Genomic DNA, 16307 nt, shown 5'->3' with positions numbered 1-16307 from the left:
TAAATTCTCCCACAATCTGTAATTTATCCTCTTCATGAAGGTAAGCACCCTGAATGCTGAAACCTGCGGGTTACGTATTTGCTTTTTGACCATACACAGGACACACCATGTGGGTGGGGTTTGGTTTAAAAGGTTTTCTGGTTTTCTCTCTTTTTCAAACATTTTTCCAGAAACATAGCAGTCATCACAAGAGTTCATAAACTACCGTGATTTTAGAAAGACCATCAGTAACTGAATTTTCTAATTTTGGCAACGGTACATTTAACTGTAATCACTTAAGAGGAATAGAGTAATTCTTCTGCAAAGCATCTGCTTGAGTTATTCCTTATGGCAAAACAGATAATTTTCTCCTCAGTGCCCAGAGAAAGAGATGACTTTTTTAACATTAACAACCATAACTTTAAGAAAGCAGAGGTACTAATTTCCTAACTTACAGAAATTTTTATTACTTGTACTTTCTCACTCAGAGCTTGGGGCGGTGGGGGGAATGATGTACTCCACTTACAGAAACTAAAAACCTTCTGTTTCAACATTGTGAACAAAAAAAGCTTCTCAAATTTAAATACCTAATTTGTTCTAATTTATCCACCTCCATACTACTGACAGTGGCAGTGCTGGGTCAAGAAAATGAACCCTGTTTATTTCTACAGGATGGTGAGACTATGTCCCTCTCTCTAGCTGAGTGACCTTTTACAGCACACCATGATCCTGAGGGCAGGAAAGGACCTACTGAAGCACCGGGGGAATAAACAGCATAGCCAACAGAATATGGAGTGGGAAGATGTGCCACCTGCCATAAAATGCTGCAAACATTCAGTGGTATCTCAGACACCGCTGAGGTCAACAAATGAAAAATGAAATTGCTCAGCCTTCTTAAAAAATGTAAGGCTTCCATCCAACGTGATCTCAAAGGAAACGGGCAACCTTAGATTCTTCCCAATGCCCATACCCCCCATACAAATACTGCCTGCGTTATTTTCCAGTGTAAACAGAAACAGAATTTCAAAACAGACTTATTTAAAACTTTCTAGATTTCAAAGAAGTGTTATCAGGAATCCTATCATTAATCTTCAATGCTCTTCAAATACAAAAACTTGAATTTTCTTAAGTACTTCACTGTATGTCCTTACAACACAGGCCAAGAGAAGCACACACAATGAGTAAATGCTCACAAAGGATTAGATCGCTTCAAGTACAATACTACAGTAAATCCTGAAATGTATTTTCAAGTAGCAACCAAAGATCCATTAAGAAGTGGCACAACTCCTTTGTACTTGTTTACTACTTTTCTGCCCTAAAGAACAGAGCTGACTAAACCTATGCTCTTGGGTTCTGCAAGACAGGGTACTGAAGGAGATGATTATAATAATCGTTATGAGGATTATCAATGCTATCAGGAATCTGTGTAAGAAAGTCACATGCATCTAATCTTTGGCTGAATAAATCAAGCCCAACAAAAAATTCCTTGCAAACACGCTGTCATTCTGATCAACAGAGCTGCTGTTCAGCTTACCATTTAAAAGGTACACTTGAAAAATCAAAATTCTATTATAAAAGCCAGATTACTTAATTTAAAAATAAAAAGTGTGCATAGAACTACGGAAGTATGACATGAACCATGCATCAGTGTGAATTTCAGCATGACTGCAGTAATACAAATGAATCAGCTCATATTCTGAGCTGTGCTACGTGCTCAACAGAGTCCTTCCAGATAGAGGACACATTCCAGTGATTATTCTGTGGCTACTTACTCAGCTGTGATTTAATAAAAGAATTTTAATCAAGTTTGAGCTCATTATGCCAAAACCAGGTTAGCTTTTTCTGCAACTATGCATGTTCCATTTTAGCTTTCTCACTGGTGGGCAAAACCTCTTCCTGCAGGTCAGAGGTAGGGGTAGAGTGAGGGGATGCTCTTCCAGCTGTCACCATCTCCTTATATTGGCAGATGAAACACGGACACTTAAAACCTAGGAACTTTTCCTCTGCAAATGAACAGTGACAAAAAAAAATTCTTAATTTCTCTTCACTCATGCTCACAGTATGATTCATTTTATTCACTGGGACTTCTCCCTGAAGGTCTGTGGACATGGTCTACTGTAACTACTTTCAACTAGGTTTGAATGTCCAAAATCATGTTCCAGAGTGCATATTCAGATAACAAAATAACACCCCAATGTCAAGAATGCAGAGTGGGAGATGAAAACCCAAGACACTCCAACATGCAGACAATTTTACTGATTTTTCTATCCCCATGGTAGGTTTGCCTTGTTACTCTACAGAAAACAGAAGCTTAGCCATACAGTATACTGAACATAAACATCTCTGAGCATCAGTTCCTGTCAGAGACTTAGCTTTTTATTATTTGAGTTATGATGACTTAGTATCTAATGTTTACCTTGAGTATAACATCACAGAAAAGCAGACAATTGCTATTCCTCATGTAAATTACAGAAACAGAATATTCTAACTCTTAACTTGAATCCTGATTTTCTCCACACATCTTGCTTCAATACATACTATAACCTAACTGGGTTTTCCCTGGGCCAGTCAGACTGCCCAGGTGTTAATCTACAGAAATGTAACATAATAAACCATTAATATAATTTAATTTAAAATAAGCATCTATCAAGTGACAGTGTTGGGGGGGGGGGAAATCTGAATTCTCTCATACCTTGGCACAAAACTACAGTGCTTTTTAGCTGTAGTTATAATTAAAAAGTGAAATTCTGATTTTTAACCAAATTAATCAGTCCAGTTGCTCTATCGATTAGAATTATTTTAATTACTGATTTCTCTTAATTACTTCTTGAAGATACGTGATAATAACTGAAGCCCCACTGCCAATTATGAGCATCTGCTGACTTACAGGAACAGATTTACTCCCTTACAGCCCCAGATTCATAGCCAAATGTCAGATAATTCCCTAAGATTAGAGCTCCAGGATTGGTGTATAATGTTTTAACCACCTGCCCTTACTGAGACACAGGCTCAGGTGGGTGCTGCCTGCCCAGCACAGGCACCAGTGACCCCGGCTGTACCTGCGTGTGCGAGGGCAGCTGCAACACAACCGGGAGAGCCGGCCCGTGCTCTCAGTACAGGGACCAGCAGAGCACAGCGTTCCTCCATGGAAGCCTTCGGCACAGCTACACCCACCCTGCCTCCCTGCGGTGTTACATTACACCCGGACACAACAGCTGAGGCGAGAAAAGCTCCATTTCACCACTTATGCCAAGTACTACTCAAGTCTCAGAGAAGGTATCAAGGCATCTTACTGTCTTTATCTGCATCTGAAGCAGACCTTTAGATAAAGTGTGTGTAGAAAACATGCTTCATAAAGCCACATATCTCCAAGAAGCAGAAGAAGGTGAGAACTCAGTGCCCACATTCAGGTAGGCACCAGGCCTCAGTCTGTCAACTGCTATTGACCAATGTTGCAAAAATGTAACTACAGGTCCAACTCTAGATGCACAAACAGTCTATGAACTGTAGGTCCAGCTGCATTTAGAAGAAGCAGTCAGATTCTGGAACAGCGTGATTTATGGAATGCAACATACAATGTTCCTCTTGACTGAGGGTGAGAATGCATTAACTGCAGAGTAGCTACATACAGCACTAACAGTGCCATTGCAATCACAAGCTTAATATCCCAGCTCAACACTCAGCACAGCTGAGGACACAAGGCTTACCAAACAGTGTCCCTACTGGGAGGGGTGAGGAGGACAACAGACCTGTCCATCTGTCCCTGCAATTTCGCTCAAATTCTCCTCCCCCGCTGGATGCAGAAGCGGGGTACTTTTATATCTTATTCACTGTCACCACGCTAAGTGCTGTGGGTGGGACTGCAGCCAAATCTTCCGTTTTTTGTGGGCATATTTGCAGAATATCTCGTGGTAGGAAGCGTACCTGGTTAGCACAAAACATTTCTGGGTATCAGGCAGAAGAACGAGACCACGTGGCCAACGCCTCACCTGGCATTCCCACCCCAGTGCCACAGCAACACAAACCACAAGCTGTCCAGCCTACTTCCCACTTGCACCTAGAGGCACCATGGCATATTGAGCTTTGCATTTTCTTCACTACTTTATGCTTTTAACAACCAGTATGCAGCAAGAACAGTTAGGTGAACACTGAGAAGAAGGGTATAACTTTATTTAATCAGATATGGCTCAAAAGAGTCATTAAAATCCAAAGTAAAATACACAAGCTTTCCATTTCAACACATACTACAGAATATTAAGCAGTAGGGTGCCGATTTTAAAACCCTGCCTGCTTTAATTGGTAATTCTTGAAATGTTTAGTAGGTAGCTGTGGCTCCTTCTCAGCTAATAAAAACAACAGTGAGAACTGGGAGTGGTTTCTGCTCACAGCTATCTGAACTCCCTCCAATACCGCTCACGAAACTATCTTGGTCGCTTCCAAAAGGAAAGTCAAAGTTAAGATGCAAAAACCATATCAAAAGAAATCCAGAAACCGTCCAACCTCCTGGAAGTATTCCCTCACTTCACAGCGAAATTCTTTTCTTCACTTACAGCCTGGAACTGTCCAAGGCTAACATATGATTTTCGCAAGATATTTCAGAGAAGAAAAGTTATAACCAATTCATTACGGTTCTATTTTGGAAAAAACTTTCAAACTAAGTCATGTAAAAGGAAAATGATCTTCAATGATTTTTAGAGTAAATATCCTGTTCATCAAAGTAAGAGGCTTCCACTGAGTAAATTACATTGTGATTTAAACAAATACAAAAAATACCACAGTCTGCACTGAACTCAGATACTCTGCTGTCTCCCAAAGTTTTCTTCATTCCTTAAATTCTTTCCTTTTCCATGGTATCCTTCTACCCAAACAAGGCACCACATCTTTGCCAGCCTTTCTTTAAAAGTAAAGGCAAACACATCTGTAGTGCCTGCTCTGAGCCTTAACAGACTGGAGTAGAAATCAAGAAAAGTGTTTCCTGGGTAAGAAACCATTAACCACTTCCACGAATAGGTGAAATAAAGCAGTCACTGGTCTAAGTAATTTCCAATTTTGCAGGCTCCACTGAGCACAAGTTTCAAATTGAATATTGCTGTTCTCAGGCAACAGTGCTGCCACTGCAGACTTTGCACTTCATTATGTTTTCAGAAAGACTCCACAAGGGAAGCAAATTTGGAAACTGACAAAGCTAAATGCCATGAAATGGCTCACCCTTGACTGGACAGTTAGACTCCTACATCCTTTCTCTCTCCCATTCCAGTGCCCTCTTGGGAAAGAGTTTCACTAGATTAAGCAAAATGAAGAAAATAGAGCCACTAGCTCTAACTCAGTTTAAATTTTACTACAAAATCACCAGTCACAAGTCATCTATCAAATGTTTAAAACCTCCAGGCAGAGACCCCTGATCACAATGTGGGCATCTACAGCCCTCAGCCTGAGCTGTATTTTCACTCCTCTGGAAGATTTGGTCTTACCTGTTCTTAAAATTAACAAACACAGAAGACAGATGCATTTAACCACCACAATATTTCAACATAACTGAAGTTGGTCAGTGGGACAGACACTGTGTGTGAATATTGGTGGCCCCAGCCCTGCTTCATGCTTGGATTTGCCATTCCACAACAGAAACAAGTCACAGGACAAGAGCACCACAGACTAATTAGCACAGAGAGACTGTCCCTTCCCACACTCGGGCTGCTAATGGGAACTGGAACTGAACCATGGGCTCCTCCAAAAAAAACCCTCCCCAGCAAAATACAACCAGTAACTGTGTCAGCAGGGAGCTTATCTGTGATGCCTTTCACAGAGACACCCATCATGGTCAGAATGTTATTAACAGCTATTTTAAGTGACTGAATATTCTCCTGATCTGCTACTCCACAGCTACATTTTGGAACTAACAGCGCAAAGCTGTGGCCAAGTACATCATTAATCTCTGTTGCCTGGAGGCTTGGCACTTGAAGGATTGCAATTTTCATTTTATTTCTTCAGCCTTTTTTAGGAAACAGATTATGATAGAAGCTAGAAGAAGCAGCCAAAAGCCGCACAAGGACTAGGGCAAGCTACTGCAAAGTAAAACTGGAACTACAAAGATACCTGTTGTTCTGGAAAGGCCACTTATTATTGACTTTCTGAAAGTCACATGGAAAAATAAACACTTTCCCATCACAGTCCAGAGCCTAGCCTGTCTGGATTTGAAACAGGTTTTGCAGATCTCATTTCCATTGGTACAAAACATTTTTTTAGAAGAAATGGTACAGTCTGCCCCAAGTTTGTGTTTCAAAATCCATTTTTCCATTTCAGACACCATTCTCTGGCTTTAATCAAAAGATACAGATTTCAACAGATCATAGATTTCACACTGTCAAATAGCAAGTGCAAATTGTATACTACTTACAGGTTTAATTTCTCCCTTACAATCTATACATTTTTCAGATTTAAAAGGAAAAGCACTCGTGCCAGGAACAGACCTGACTACGAATTGGTACTGTAAAATATGTATCAGACAGTTTTATAATTAATTCATGATAAACCTACAGAAGAAATAACATTAAAGGAATTTTCACTCAGGTTTTCTAACATGGCAGTGCCTGGTACTGCATGAAATCCTCTTAAAACAACATGCAGTTTAACTCAAAAGCGACAAGCGCACCATTTCAAGAAACTAACCTGGAAGCCTCAGTCCTGGCACTTCTACTCAGCCCCTGCCCACAGTCACCTTGTCTGCACTGGAAGGACTGAACTACGGGAGTCCCAGCACAGCCAGCTGGGCACAACCCAGCTACTCTCCACTGCAGATGCACTAAGCTGCAGGTCCCCACAGCAGCTGGACAAGCAAGAACAGCTGCAGCAAAGCAGCCAGGGTGACCCAGCAGTCCCCAGCTACCTACAAGCACAGGGAGAGTGCAGTGTCCCACCCGCTGTCCCAGCACCGCAGTCCTGCTCTGCTGCCAGCAGCCCACCCGGCCATCGCCTCGCCCAGCGCTCCGCGGCAGAACGGGCCCTGCAGAAGCAGCTGCTGTAGCGAGTCTGTGCTGGGATCAGTGTCTTGTGCACATGGCTCACTCTGCAGGCTTAAGTAAACAAGTGCATAACAGAAATTAGGAATTACTGTCTCCTGCACTTGGGCTGCTCGCCATTCATGCCAGAGAAAACCCCAGAATTCATTTGAACTTCTTCACATTTGCAGGACTTGTCTTTGTATCCCCATGATACGTGGCATCTGTACAAAAAGTTCATGAAAAATTAAAGAAGTATCACATCATATATGATGTACAGGTTTTAGAAAACAAACAAGAAAGCAATAAAAATATGGAAACAGTTGCTCGCTTACTTTTTTTGGGGGGGGGTGGGAGAGGGAATCTGAAAGCAGTGCACCCAGTCAGCATTTGAAGGCACTACTTGTTTGGGAGGTAACAACCTTAACAGGCATATAGTGTTCATTCAAAGTGCCAAAAGCCATTTTAAAAAAATTATAGTAGTTCTAATTCAGCACAAAACAAATATTTGGGTTGAAATGTCATTCCTCTATTTCCTTCACAGAATGAAGTGCATCAGTTTCATTTATCACCATAATTAAACTAATAAAAGGCATGAAAGAAGACAGCAAGAGGGATGGACATTTTACTGTAGAATCAATGGGCAATATAGCACACTACAGCAACTAATACAGCCCTGCAGAATTTGAAGAGCAACTGCTCCCCATGCTAACCTAAGCCATAGTTCCTGCACTCATACATCTTATTTATGAGATTCCCCTCTGCTCCTCCTTTTCCAGACTTACCACCATCTCCCTCTGAATTGTAGAGAGAATACCAAGACAGGTAGAAACCTCCTACCCTAGACACACAACCACATAAATTCTGCCCGATTCAAGGTCTGAACAAAAGTTCATCACATTTAGTTAAAACATACCAAGCAGCACCCCAGGGAGAAGGAAGCTCACCCACACCAGACCAACACTGGCAGCCCTGAGCTGAGCTGTGCCCTGCCCAGCTGCCAACATAAGCCTGTGGGCTACAGAGGAGTACCCTGTGGGAGCGGGCTAAAGAACTCTCTCTGCCTGTGCAGAAAAAGCATGCACCTTCCAGATGCGTAACCCTTAGGAAGAGCTTCAGAGAATGAGTACATGAACAGCCATCAAACACACACTTCAACAGCCCGAAGGCACTTGCATGCTAAAGCACAGTTCTAAGTATTCCTTCCCTCTTAAAGCAATCATAGCCCTGGGCTAAATGCCCATAATCCACAGTCTGAGTAAGACTTTTCTTCAAGCCTTAATGACAAAAGCAGATGTGTCACTGGGTACATGACAAATTTTGCCCCCACCACGCCTTCAAATTAACTGAAAACACAGGCACTCAAGTCGCTTGAAAGAACATCACTCCCATAAGGTATTTTCTTAGGAGAAACAGGTCATAGAAATGCCTGTGCATGAGCTGGGATGCTCAAAGAGCCCTTTTCTTTAAATTCCATGCACTGATCAAACAGATCAACACAACTAAATGATACATTCACAAGAAACTGCTCTTTATACACATGTGTGCAAGAAGAAACCATTATATTTTACTATGAATAGGAATGTTCAACCTGAGACTTTCAACCACCTTTAAAACTTAAGAACAAGATTTTTTGCAAAAAAACTTATGTTTGAGGCTATGCCAAGCAACCCACTGCATTCTCTTACTCTATATATTGCCACTCCTCCACATACACATATACCTAATTTTACACGCATCCCCTCATACATTTTTTTTCTTTTTTTTGCCACTCCCTACATTCTCACTTGAGCAGAATCTTGAATTAGTTTTTTTTCAGGTATTTTTAACACCCTCTGTTCCTGTAAACTGCAAGTTGTACAAACAGTATTGCAGCTATTTCTAGGACTACATCTGATCTGACAACAGAAGTTTTCTTCCACTATATGCAGGAACACAGCTTGGCTGGGAAGAGAAGAAACTTACATCTTCAGCAATATTCAGGGACCACAACACATAATTATCAAACATTTCTCGAGCAGAAAAATAAATTGAGTGAATAAAAAGATTACAGGGACTTCCAAAATTACACCACATTTGTAGTAGGAGCTACAGGAGTTGGCTGTATAAGAAAACAATATACCAAAATTATTTTAGCATCTTTGGCCAAGAAAACATGGTTTTCACTTGAGGGTTTTTCACACTACACAAACATGGATAATTAAAATGGCTTTTCACACACTCTGCTAGACATCACTAACATCTAAGAGCCAGCAGACTAAACCAATATGCAGCTTCAGCTGCACTGACGACAGAGTGCAAGGATAACAAATCTTTATCATTCCCTTAGCAGAGTACTGTTTTGAAAAGAGCAGTAAGTAAAGGACACAAAATTCAACTTTACATGATGATGGTGCTTGTGCTATCTGCAACAGCTGGTTACCACTTTTGACCACTTCCAGGATAAACATGCATTTCCTTCAGACCTTTGACCCAGGCATGTGCTGCTGAGCAAACAACCCCAGGCAATACAGGAGTGAGTTGTCTCAAGCATATTTGCAGTTCTTTGTTTTTTAAAGATATATTTCATAGACCTACTTTTGAGGAAGGTGACAAGGACAGACGAAACGTGCAGACTAAGCACATACAGCTCCATTTCCAAAAAAATGTCATCTTCACTAAAAAGGAAGTAACATTCAGTCTAAGAAAATTCTGCCATCCCTATGGACACTAGCTATCAGCAAACTCAACAATGCTGATCATTCTTATCTGCTGTTCTCTATTTCTTAGATGATCTCCAAACACCTTGAAAACAGAAAACAAATGCAAGAAATACAGCTTAAAAGTAGCCTAGAAACTTGCTAGCTGGCAGTGAAATCCAGTGCAGGACCTCTCCATGTTACCCTGGAGGGACTACAGTACATTTTTATTGACAGGGCCCATCCCATAAACCCCTCTTTTCCCCTTGATTCAGCAGACCTTCTCCCTTCCTAACACAATCTAATCCCCCTCACACACATTAGCTCAACTCCTTGAAGGAAATCTACATTAGGAAATTACATATTTTAGATGCAGTTCTGTAAGAGGAAACAAGAAAAACAGCCACTGCTGCAGGAAAAATGATCAATGCATACTAGTAAATGTACCAAAAATCACAATGCAAGAAGCAGCACCTTTTGCCTTTCAGTGTTATTTTGGTATAAAAGTCTGTCTCAGGTACTTCACAGCAGAATACACACAGCCTGTTCTTTAAGCTAAACCAACATAACTGCACTTTTCCAAAGTAACTGCTGTGGAATTCTCAAAATAATCTTAGAAAATGTGATATGATATGTTAAACCCAAGGGAAGTGCACTTTAACAAGAATACAATACGTTTGATGCTAGAGCTGCAAAAGGAGCTTTATCTATGGCACAGTTCATTTATTTTTAACACACAGAATGATTCCCTTAAAATTGAAGTATTTTTTTCCATGTTCATGTTTGCTTTCTAAGCTACATTCTTCTCCCATTACTTTCAAAGCAGTAACTTGCTTATGTATATTGCAATCAAAAATATTTAGTGCTAATGAAGGAATTATTCAATGTTTTCCAGACTATTCTGCATAGTTCTTCCATCAGATATTCCTGTGCTGTTACCTACCCTTGCTAAATACCACAATAAGGTGTTCATTTTCCAGCTCATGTTTCGCAGTACAGACCACCATCTGCTCATTCAATAATATGGATTTTTACTACTTGCTCTTAAACTGACATTTGCCCAATAGCCTTATCTCAGTCTTGTCCTTTCCACAGAATATGCCCTGAAAATGTTGCATTTTTACAGTTATGGCCAGAATGACTCATCTAGACCCGGATTGGTTCTGAAACAATTAAATAATAGCTGATTTTGAATGCAGTTCTTTCAAAATAAATGTGCTATCTCCAGTGAGAATTTACCAGAATGCATTCCTACAAAACTTACAGTTGCTCTGGCACATGCAGGTGGAATTTAACAGAGAAAAAAAAGAATGGCCCATGTTGACTGATGAGCAACTTCCTGCTGTAACATGCCAGGCAACCCAATATGCTAATTTCATTTATTTGGTGGAGAAATCATACAGCAACAAATTAGATCAGTATTCATTCTTCTTTGTTTGTTAGACCTTATGAAAAAAACATTTATGAGGAGCCAACCTACCTGTCTGGCTTCTGCCACGGATAACCAAGAACATAATTCAAAATCAGTACTGGGGAAAAAAAAGCCAGCTTTCTGCAGTTTGCTCCTCCTGTAACAACTACACACCCCTTATGCAACATAAATTTGCCTCACTTCTTTCACCCATGATATTATCACAATGGATCTTTCTTGAAAATCTGTCCCTTACCACGACAAGAAAACTCTTCAACTACTCCTTCTTCCCAACTTCATTTGATCCTGACCTTTGCCACAGGACATCCATCTTGAACACAAACTCCTCTAGTATCACTAAGAAAGCAAATAAGCATACTAAGCAGGTTCTCCAATAATAGTTTCCATAGACAAAATCACAGAGACACTCAAGAAAATACAAGGAGCGGTGACACAGTAAAATCACAGCCTAAGAAAATTTGTTATAAATCCTTTCTTTTTTAATTGACAGAAGCACTAACTAATGACCATCACTATTACAGCTTTTAAACCTGAAGGTGTAAACATGCATTGTTTTAAATTCAGTTCACCCAAAGTCTGAATTACACTACACCACCTCTGCAAGCAGAAATTGTCATCTTCCACTGCAGACCAGCGTCATCCAGCTGTTTGTTGCTGGAGCAAAGGGTCTCTGAGCCCAAGCCTCCAGAGAACACAGAAGTACTGGCTAAATGCCATGGAGGATGCACTGCAGCAGTACAGCAATGCCAGCAGACCTGCTGACCTAAGGCAACTTTGTTATGTATTGATATAAAAGCTCACAGCAGAGACGTGCAGTGTCAGCAAAACCTGTGACAAGTAAAATTTTCAGTAAGACACTGCAGTTTTTAGGATTTTATGGCCAGGAATGGCCAGTGCAGTCTTAACATAAAGTGCCTATCCACAGCTTTCAATACAGCTTTCCAGCTGATGGGAGAATCCTGAATGTTAGTAACTACAGTATCTTCCCCTTTTTGCCTTACACAATAACAAGAAGCCTACCTGAATTCAGCTCCATACTTCTACTGAAAATGATATCAGAATTACTTGCAAGTAGATCTTTGTGGGTCCCTTGCAAGGCAGGATAATTTGTGATTCTATCAGCCTAAACCACAAATAAAAACTGGCTAACAGGTGTTAGGTTTACACTTGGACTGACCTTAAGGGTCTCTTCCAACCAAACTAGAATGGACTTGCTGGACATCTTACATGGAGTATGCATACATACAGACCATATCTCTATATAGTCTATAAAATTACAGATATGTGACTACATGCACTACATATACAGTGAGAGGCTAGTAATTACATTTTTATTTTAACAGTAATATATTTATAACATATAGTAGCTAAGAAATGCATAATCAGTGTAATTCCCATCTAGAGATGCTAGACACACATTTTCATCACAGGACCACTAAGATTTTAACCATGTTTCTCCTATAGCTATGCCCCCAGTCTCGGACCCCTCTAAGTTACAAACCTTCTTCCAGTCTGCAGATGAAATGTGCTGCTGTTGTGCCACCACTCCCCTGCAGAACCACAACTCCCTCACACCATAGATTAAAAACAGAACAAACTCACACAGGGCAATAAGCCCAGCTCCTTTAAGAGCTCCATCAGCCTTTTCTGCTGCCTGATTCACTGTGCTTGACAATGAACCAGAACCAAACACAAAAATCCAGGGAGATTGCCTTGGTACCTCCAACATTAACGTTCCTCAATGCACATAAAGTTTGCATTCAGCTTTCTTTCACACCCACATACCATTAGCAGTCCACTTTCAGTCACCATAAACTAAAGCTTTTCTCCTCTCCATCTAACAAACCTTCCAACTCTTCTAACCTGAAGATACTCAAAACCAAAATCTTGTTACTTGTCCATAGCTTCATACTCAGTACCATTTACAACTAACGTCAAAGCAACTGAACAGTCACCTGTTCATTATGCTGAAAGTTATGTAATTCATTAGCAAACATGGCATTTGTAGCTAACACTAATAAATTAATTTGCCATTCAAAGCTAATATAAAATCCACAGTGTTCTGTGACTAAGAAAAAAAGATGGTCAAAAGCAAATACCATGTTTAATGAAAGGTTATTTCAGCTGTACCTTTATTTGTCACACTTCCGAGACATTCTCCACCCTCATCTTTACAGAGGATTATAGTAATGATTAACACTGAACAATCCCGTGTGAGGAAGAGGGAACCATTTCACTTAACAAATGCTTAAGTGAGATAAGAGAGAAATTACATATAATTTCATTTGTTTTACCAAGCCTTGCTCCAAGCCATCAGCCCTTGAATACACTTCATGTATTTTACCTTCTCTCGTTTTCTTGTTTTGCCAAAGGTGGACTAATCTTGCACATGTCTATGACAACTTGTTTCTAATTTTGTAAAACTGGAGGGGTAGAAGGGTGCTCAAGCTGACAGGTTTTCTTGAAATAAGGGTCCCTGCCAGATGAGATTCCAAGTACCACTTTTAATTACGCTTCAGTATGAATCAGGAGTTTTTGTATTTTTGGCAACTACTTAACAAGTGTTCACACTCTAAATGTAACTGAGTTTTAAAATTAGCATCCATTCAAAAAGAAAGGGTAAAATAAATACTTCTGTCTGACTAAGAGATAGCTGTACATAAATCCACTTTTGCAGCAGAGGTGAGACAGACCAAAATGCATCTGGGAATGCAGAAGTATTGCACCCGAGTCCTGCTGTAACAGGTAACAGACAGCATGAAGGCATTAGACATAATTGTTTCTCAGCTGCAGACCTCAGTATGACCTCTGTTCCCATAACCTTCTACCTTCCCCGAGTATCCAGACAGCAGATACCATTTGTTCCACCTATGAAGAATCAATCAATTTAGAAATTGCATGAGGTTTCCATGGAAAAGGCCACACAAATCCTTTGGTATTAGCTCAACTTAGCTCATTTTTATCTGATATAAAAATGCAGCCTAACATGGAACACTTTTCTTCAAGACTCCCCACCTAACTTCCTGCTTCAGAAGACAGAACTCACACAAAGTAAACTAAACACAGCTCAGCACCGAAGAGTTCAACATATTTAATGTCTTGTTCTCTTAAAGCCACACACTACTACTCCTACAGACACAAAAATGATATTCAAAGTGACTACAACATGCCTGTTTGACATAAAAGGTTTCATTCCAAGCATACTACCCAGCAGCTACCCAGGGTAGCATTCCAATTCCTTATGCTAAAACTCATGGATTTGAAAAACGGCCAAGATACCTCATACTCAGAAGCGCATGTCACCATAAAACGCAGTTTGTCTAGTCTGGTTTCATCTCTAATAGAGACCCTTGCTTCTCATGAAAGCCTGGATTCAGAAAGCCATGTCAAGGCAGATAGCATCTGGCTCTGCTCTTTCCCCACATTGGATTGCCTGAGGAAGCACTTACTAGACATACAATACTGAACTTTCATGCCAATAATCTCTTAGGCATTTCAGCCAAATAGTACATACCAGCTTGAATACTGTGACTGTCCTTGTGTTTCTGCTGCTTCTTTCTTCTCAGTAATTGGCTGTCTGCATATTCCTACACACTCATTCTGCCAGGACTGACAATACAACAGGAGACTAACGAGCTTCAGGCACTGCTTTCTTGGTAGCACTAAAATGAGACCTATGCAAGCATAATCCTGTCAAGAATTAACACAAAGGCCTCTGGAAAGGAGCTCGCAGATTTGCATTTCATTCCTCAGGATGCCATGGGTCATTTTATCTGCTAGATGGAAGATGAAACATGGGTGTATGCGATTTATACTCCTCCACACACTGTAATCTTTATGAAATCACACAAGAATACAAGTGTGAGCAAAATGAGCCCACAGGATTTTTCAATTTACCACCTAACTTTACAAAGAATATTATTTCTCTCCAGCTTCCTCCTCCCGATAATTCTCTATGGATAATGAGCATATCTTGCCTTGAATTAAAACTAAATATTTGAGGAGGGGGCATTTATTTAACAACAATACTTTATGCTCACGCTCCATCCAGCACTACTGGATAGGGTGGGGTCCAGCACTGCTTCGCTTTGGACACAAAGCAGCAAGGATGCTGAAGATGTACACAGGAGCCTTATTTTGCCCTCGTAATTTCCCAAAAGAAGTTTCATGCATATATCACTAGCCCCGACTTGTTTTTCCTAACTTCTTTGCATCACCTCTAATCTGCACTCCCGGACAAGGTCTGTCTTGAACAGCAGACCCTGAGTTACCCGAGGCCGGCTATGCCCAGGGAGCAGAAACCCGAGAGGCTGGGCAGGCTCCGGCGGCGCAGATCACCGCTGCCCCGGGCTGCAGCCTGCCGGTGCAGCCGGCTAGGAGAGCGCTGCGGCGGGAAGGGCTCCCAGCGGCGGCTGTCGCTCGCTTCTCCTTTCGAGCTCCGGCTCCCCACAGGTCCCCGGGGCGCGGGGGCGGCCCCTCGCTCCGCCGCTCGTCCCCGCCGCTCGGCGCTGCCCCGGCTCCGCAGCGCCCCGCGGCAGGTGCTGCCCCATCCCTCCCAGGGCCCCGCGGCGGCCCGGCCCCGCTCCCGCCGCCGGCCGGACACCGCGCGAGGGCTGGCGACCCCGGCCCGCCGCCAGGGGAAGTTTCCCGGCGGTGGAAGGTAGGAGGGTCCCCGCGGGCGGCCCGGGACGGGGCTGGGCGGGGCGCGGTGCACTTACAGCCGTTTCTCCTGCGGCTGCAGCTGCCGGTGCATGGCCAGGGAGAAGCCGAAGAGGCTGCCCGTCTCCCCGCTCCAGCTGATCACGTTGTCCGTGTCCAGGTTGAAGGCGCCGGCCAGCCCCGGCAGGAGGGGCAGGTAGAGGACGAGCAGGGCCGCCATCTGCTCTCGCCCGGCACGGGAACCTGCCGCCAGCGCCGTCGCCGCTCCCCGCGCCGAGCGCGCCCGTTGTGCCCCGCCGGCTCCGCGCCGGGCCCGCCCCGCCCCGCCCTCCGTGGGTGCCCGGCCCCCGGCACGGCACAAAATGTCCCCGGGCTGGGCCCCTTCCCCTGGGAGGGGCAGCCGAGGGCGTCGCCCCGCCCGTGAGTTGCCCAGAGCCTCCCGGGGCCCCCAGGGGGCTCACCGCCTGCCGCGCCCCCGGTCTCGAATGTCTTTGCGCTTCGCGACACAAAATAAAGCCGTACCGAGGGGCGGGTCGCGGCCGCAGGTGAGGACCGGGCCGTGGC

General features: G+C 42.6%; 1 protein-coding gene across 2 annotated transcripts in view; it reads right to left on the bottom strand.

Moving 5' to 3' along the window:
* ITGA6 (integrin subunit alpha 6) overlaps nt 1–16082 on the bottom strand; it is a 41592-nt gene extending 25510 nt beyond the window's left edge. For both annotated transcript variants that reach the window (XM_038143569.1, XM_038143570.1), the window contains exon 1: nt 15803–16082. In XM_038143569.1, coding sequence (XP_037999497.1) covers nt 15803–15963 — 161 coding nt within the window. In that variant the 5' untranslated portion in view covers nt 15964–16082. The remainder of the gene's footprint in view (nt 1–15802) is intronic.
* Nucleotides 16083–16307: the final 225 nt, after the last annotated feature.

The sequence above is a fragment of the Motacilla alba genome, chromosome 7 (assembly GCF_015832195.1).
Source record: "Motacilla alba alba isolate MOTALB_02 chromosome 7, Motacilla_alba_V1.0_pri, whole genome shotgun sequence".
Classification (NCBI taxonomy): domain Eukaryota; kingdom Metazoa; phylum Chordata; class Aves; order Passeriformes; family Motacillidae; genus Motacilla; species Motacilla alba.
Note: the sequence above shows the minus strand (reverse complement) of the source record. Positions and strands in the feature narration are given on the sequence as shown.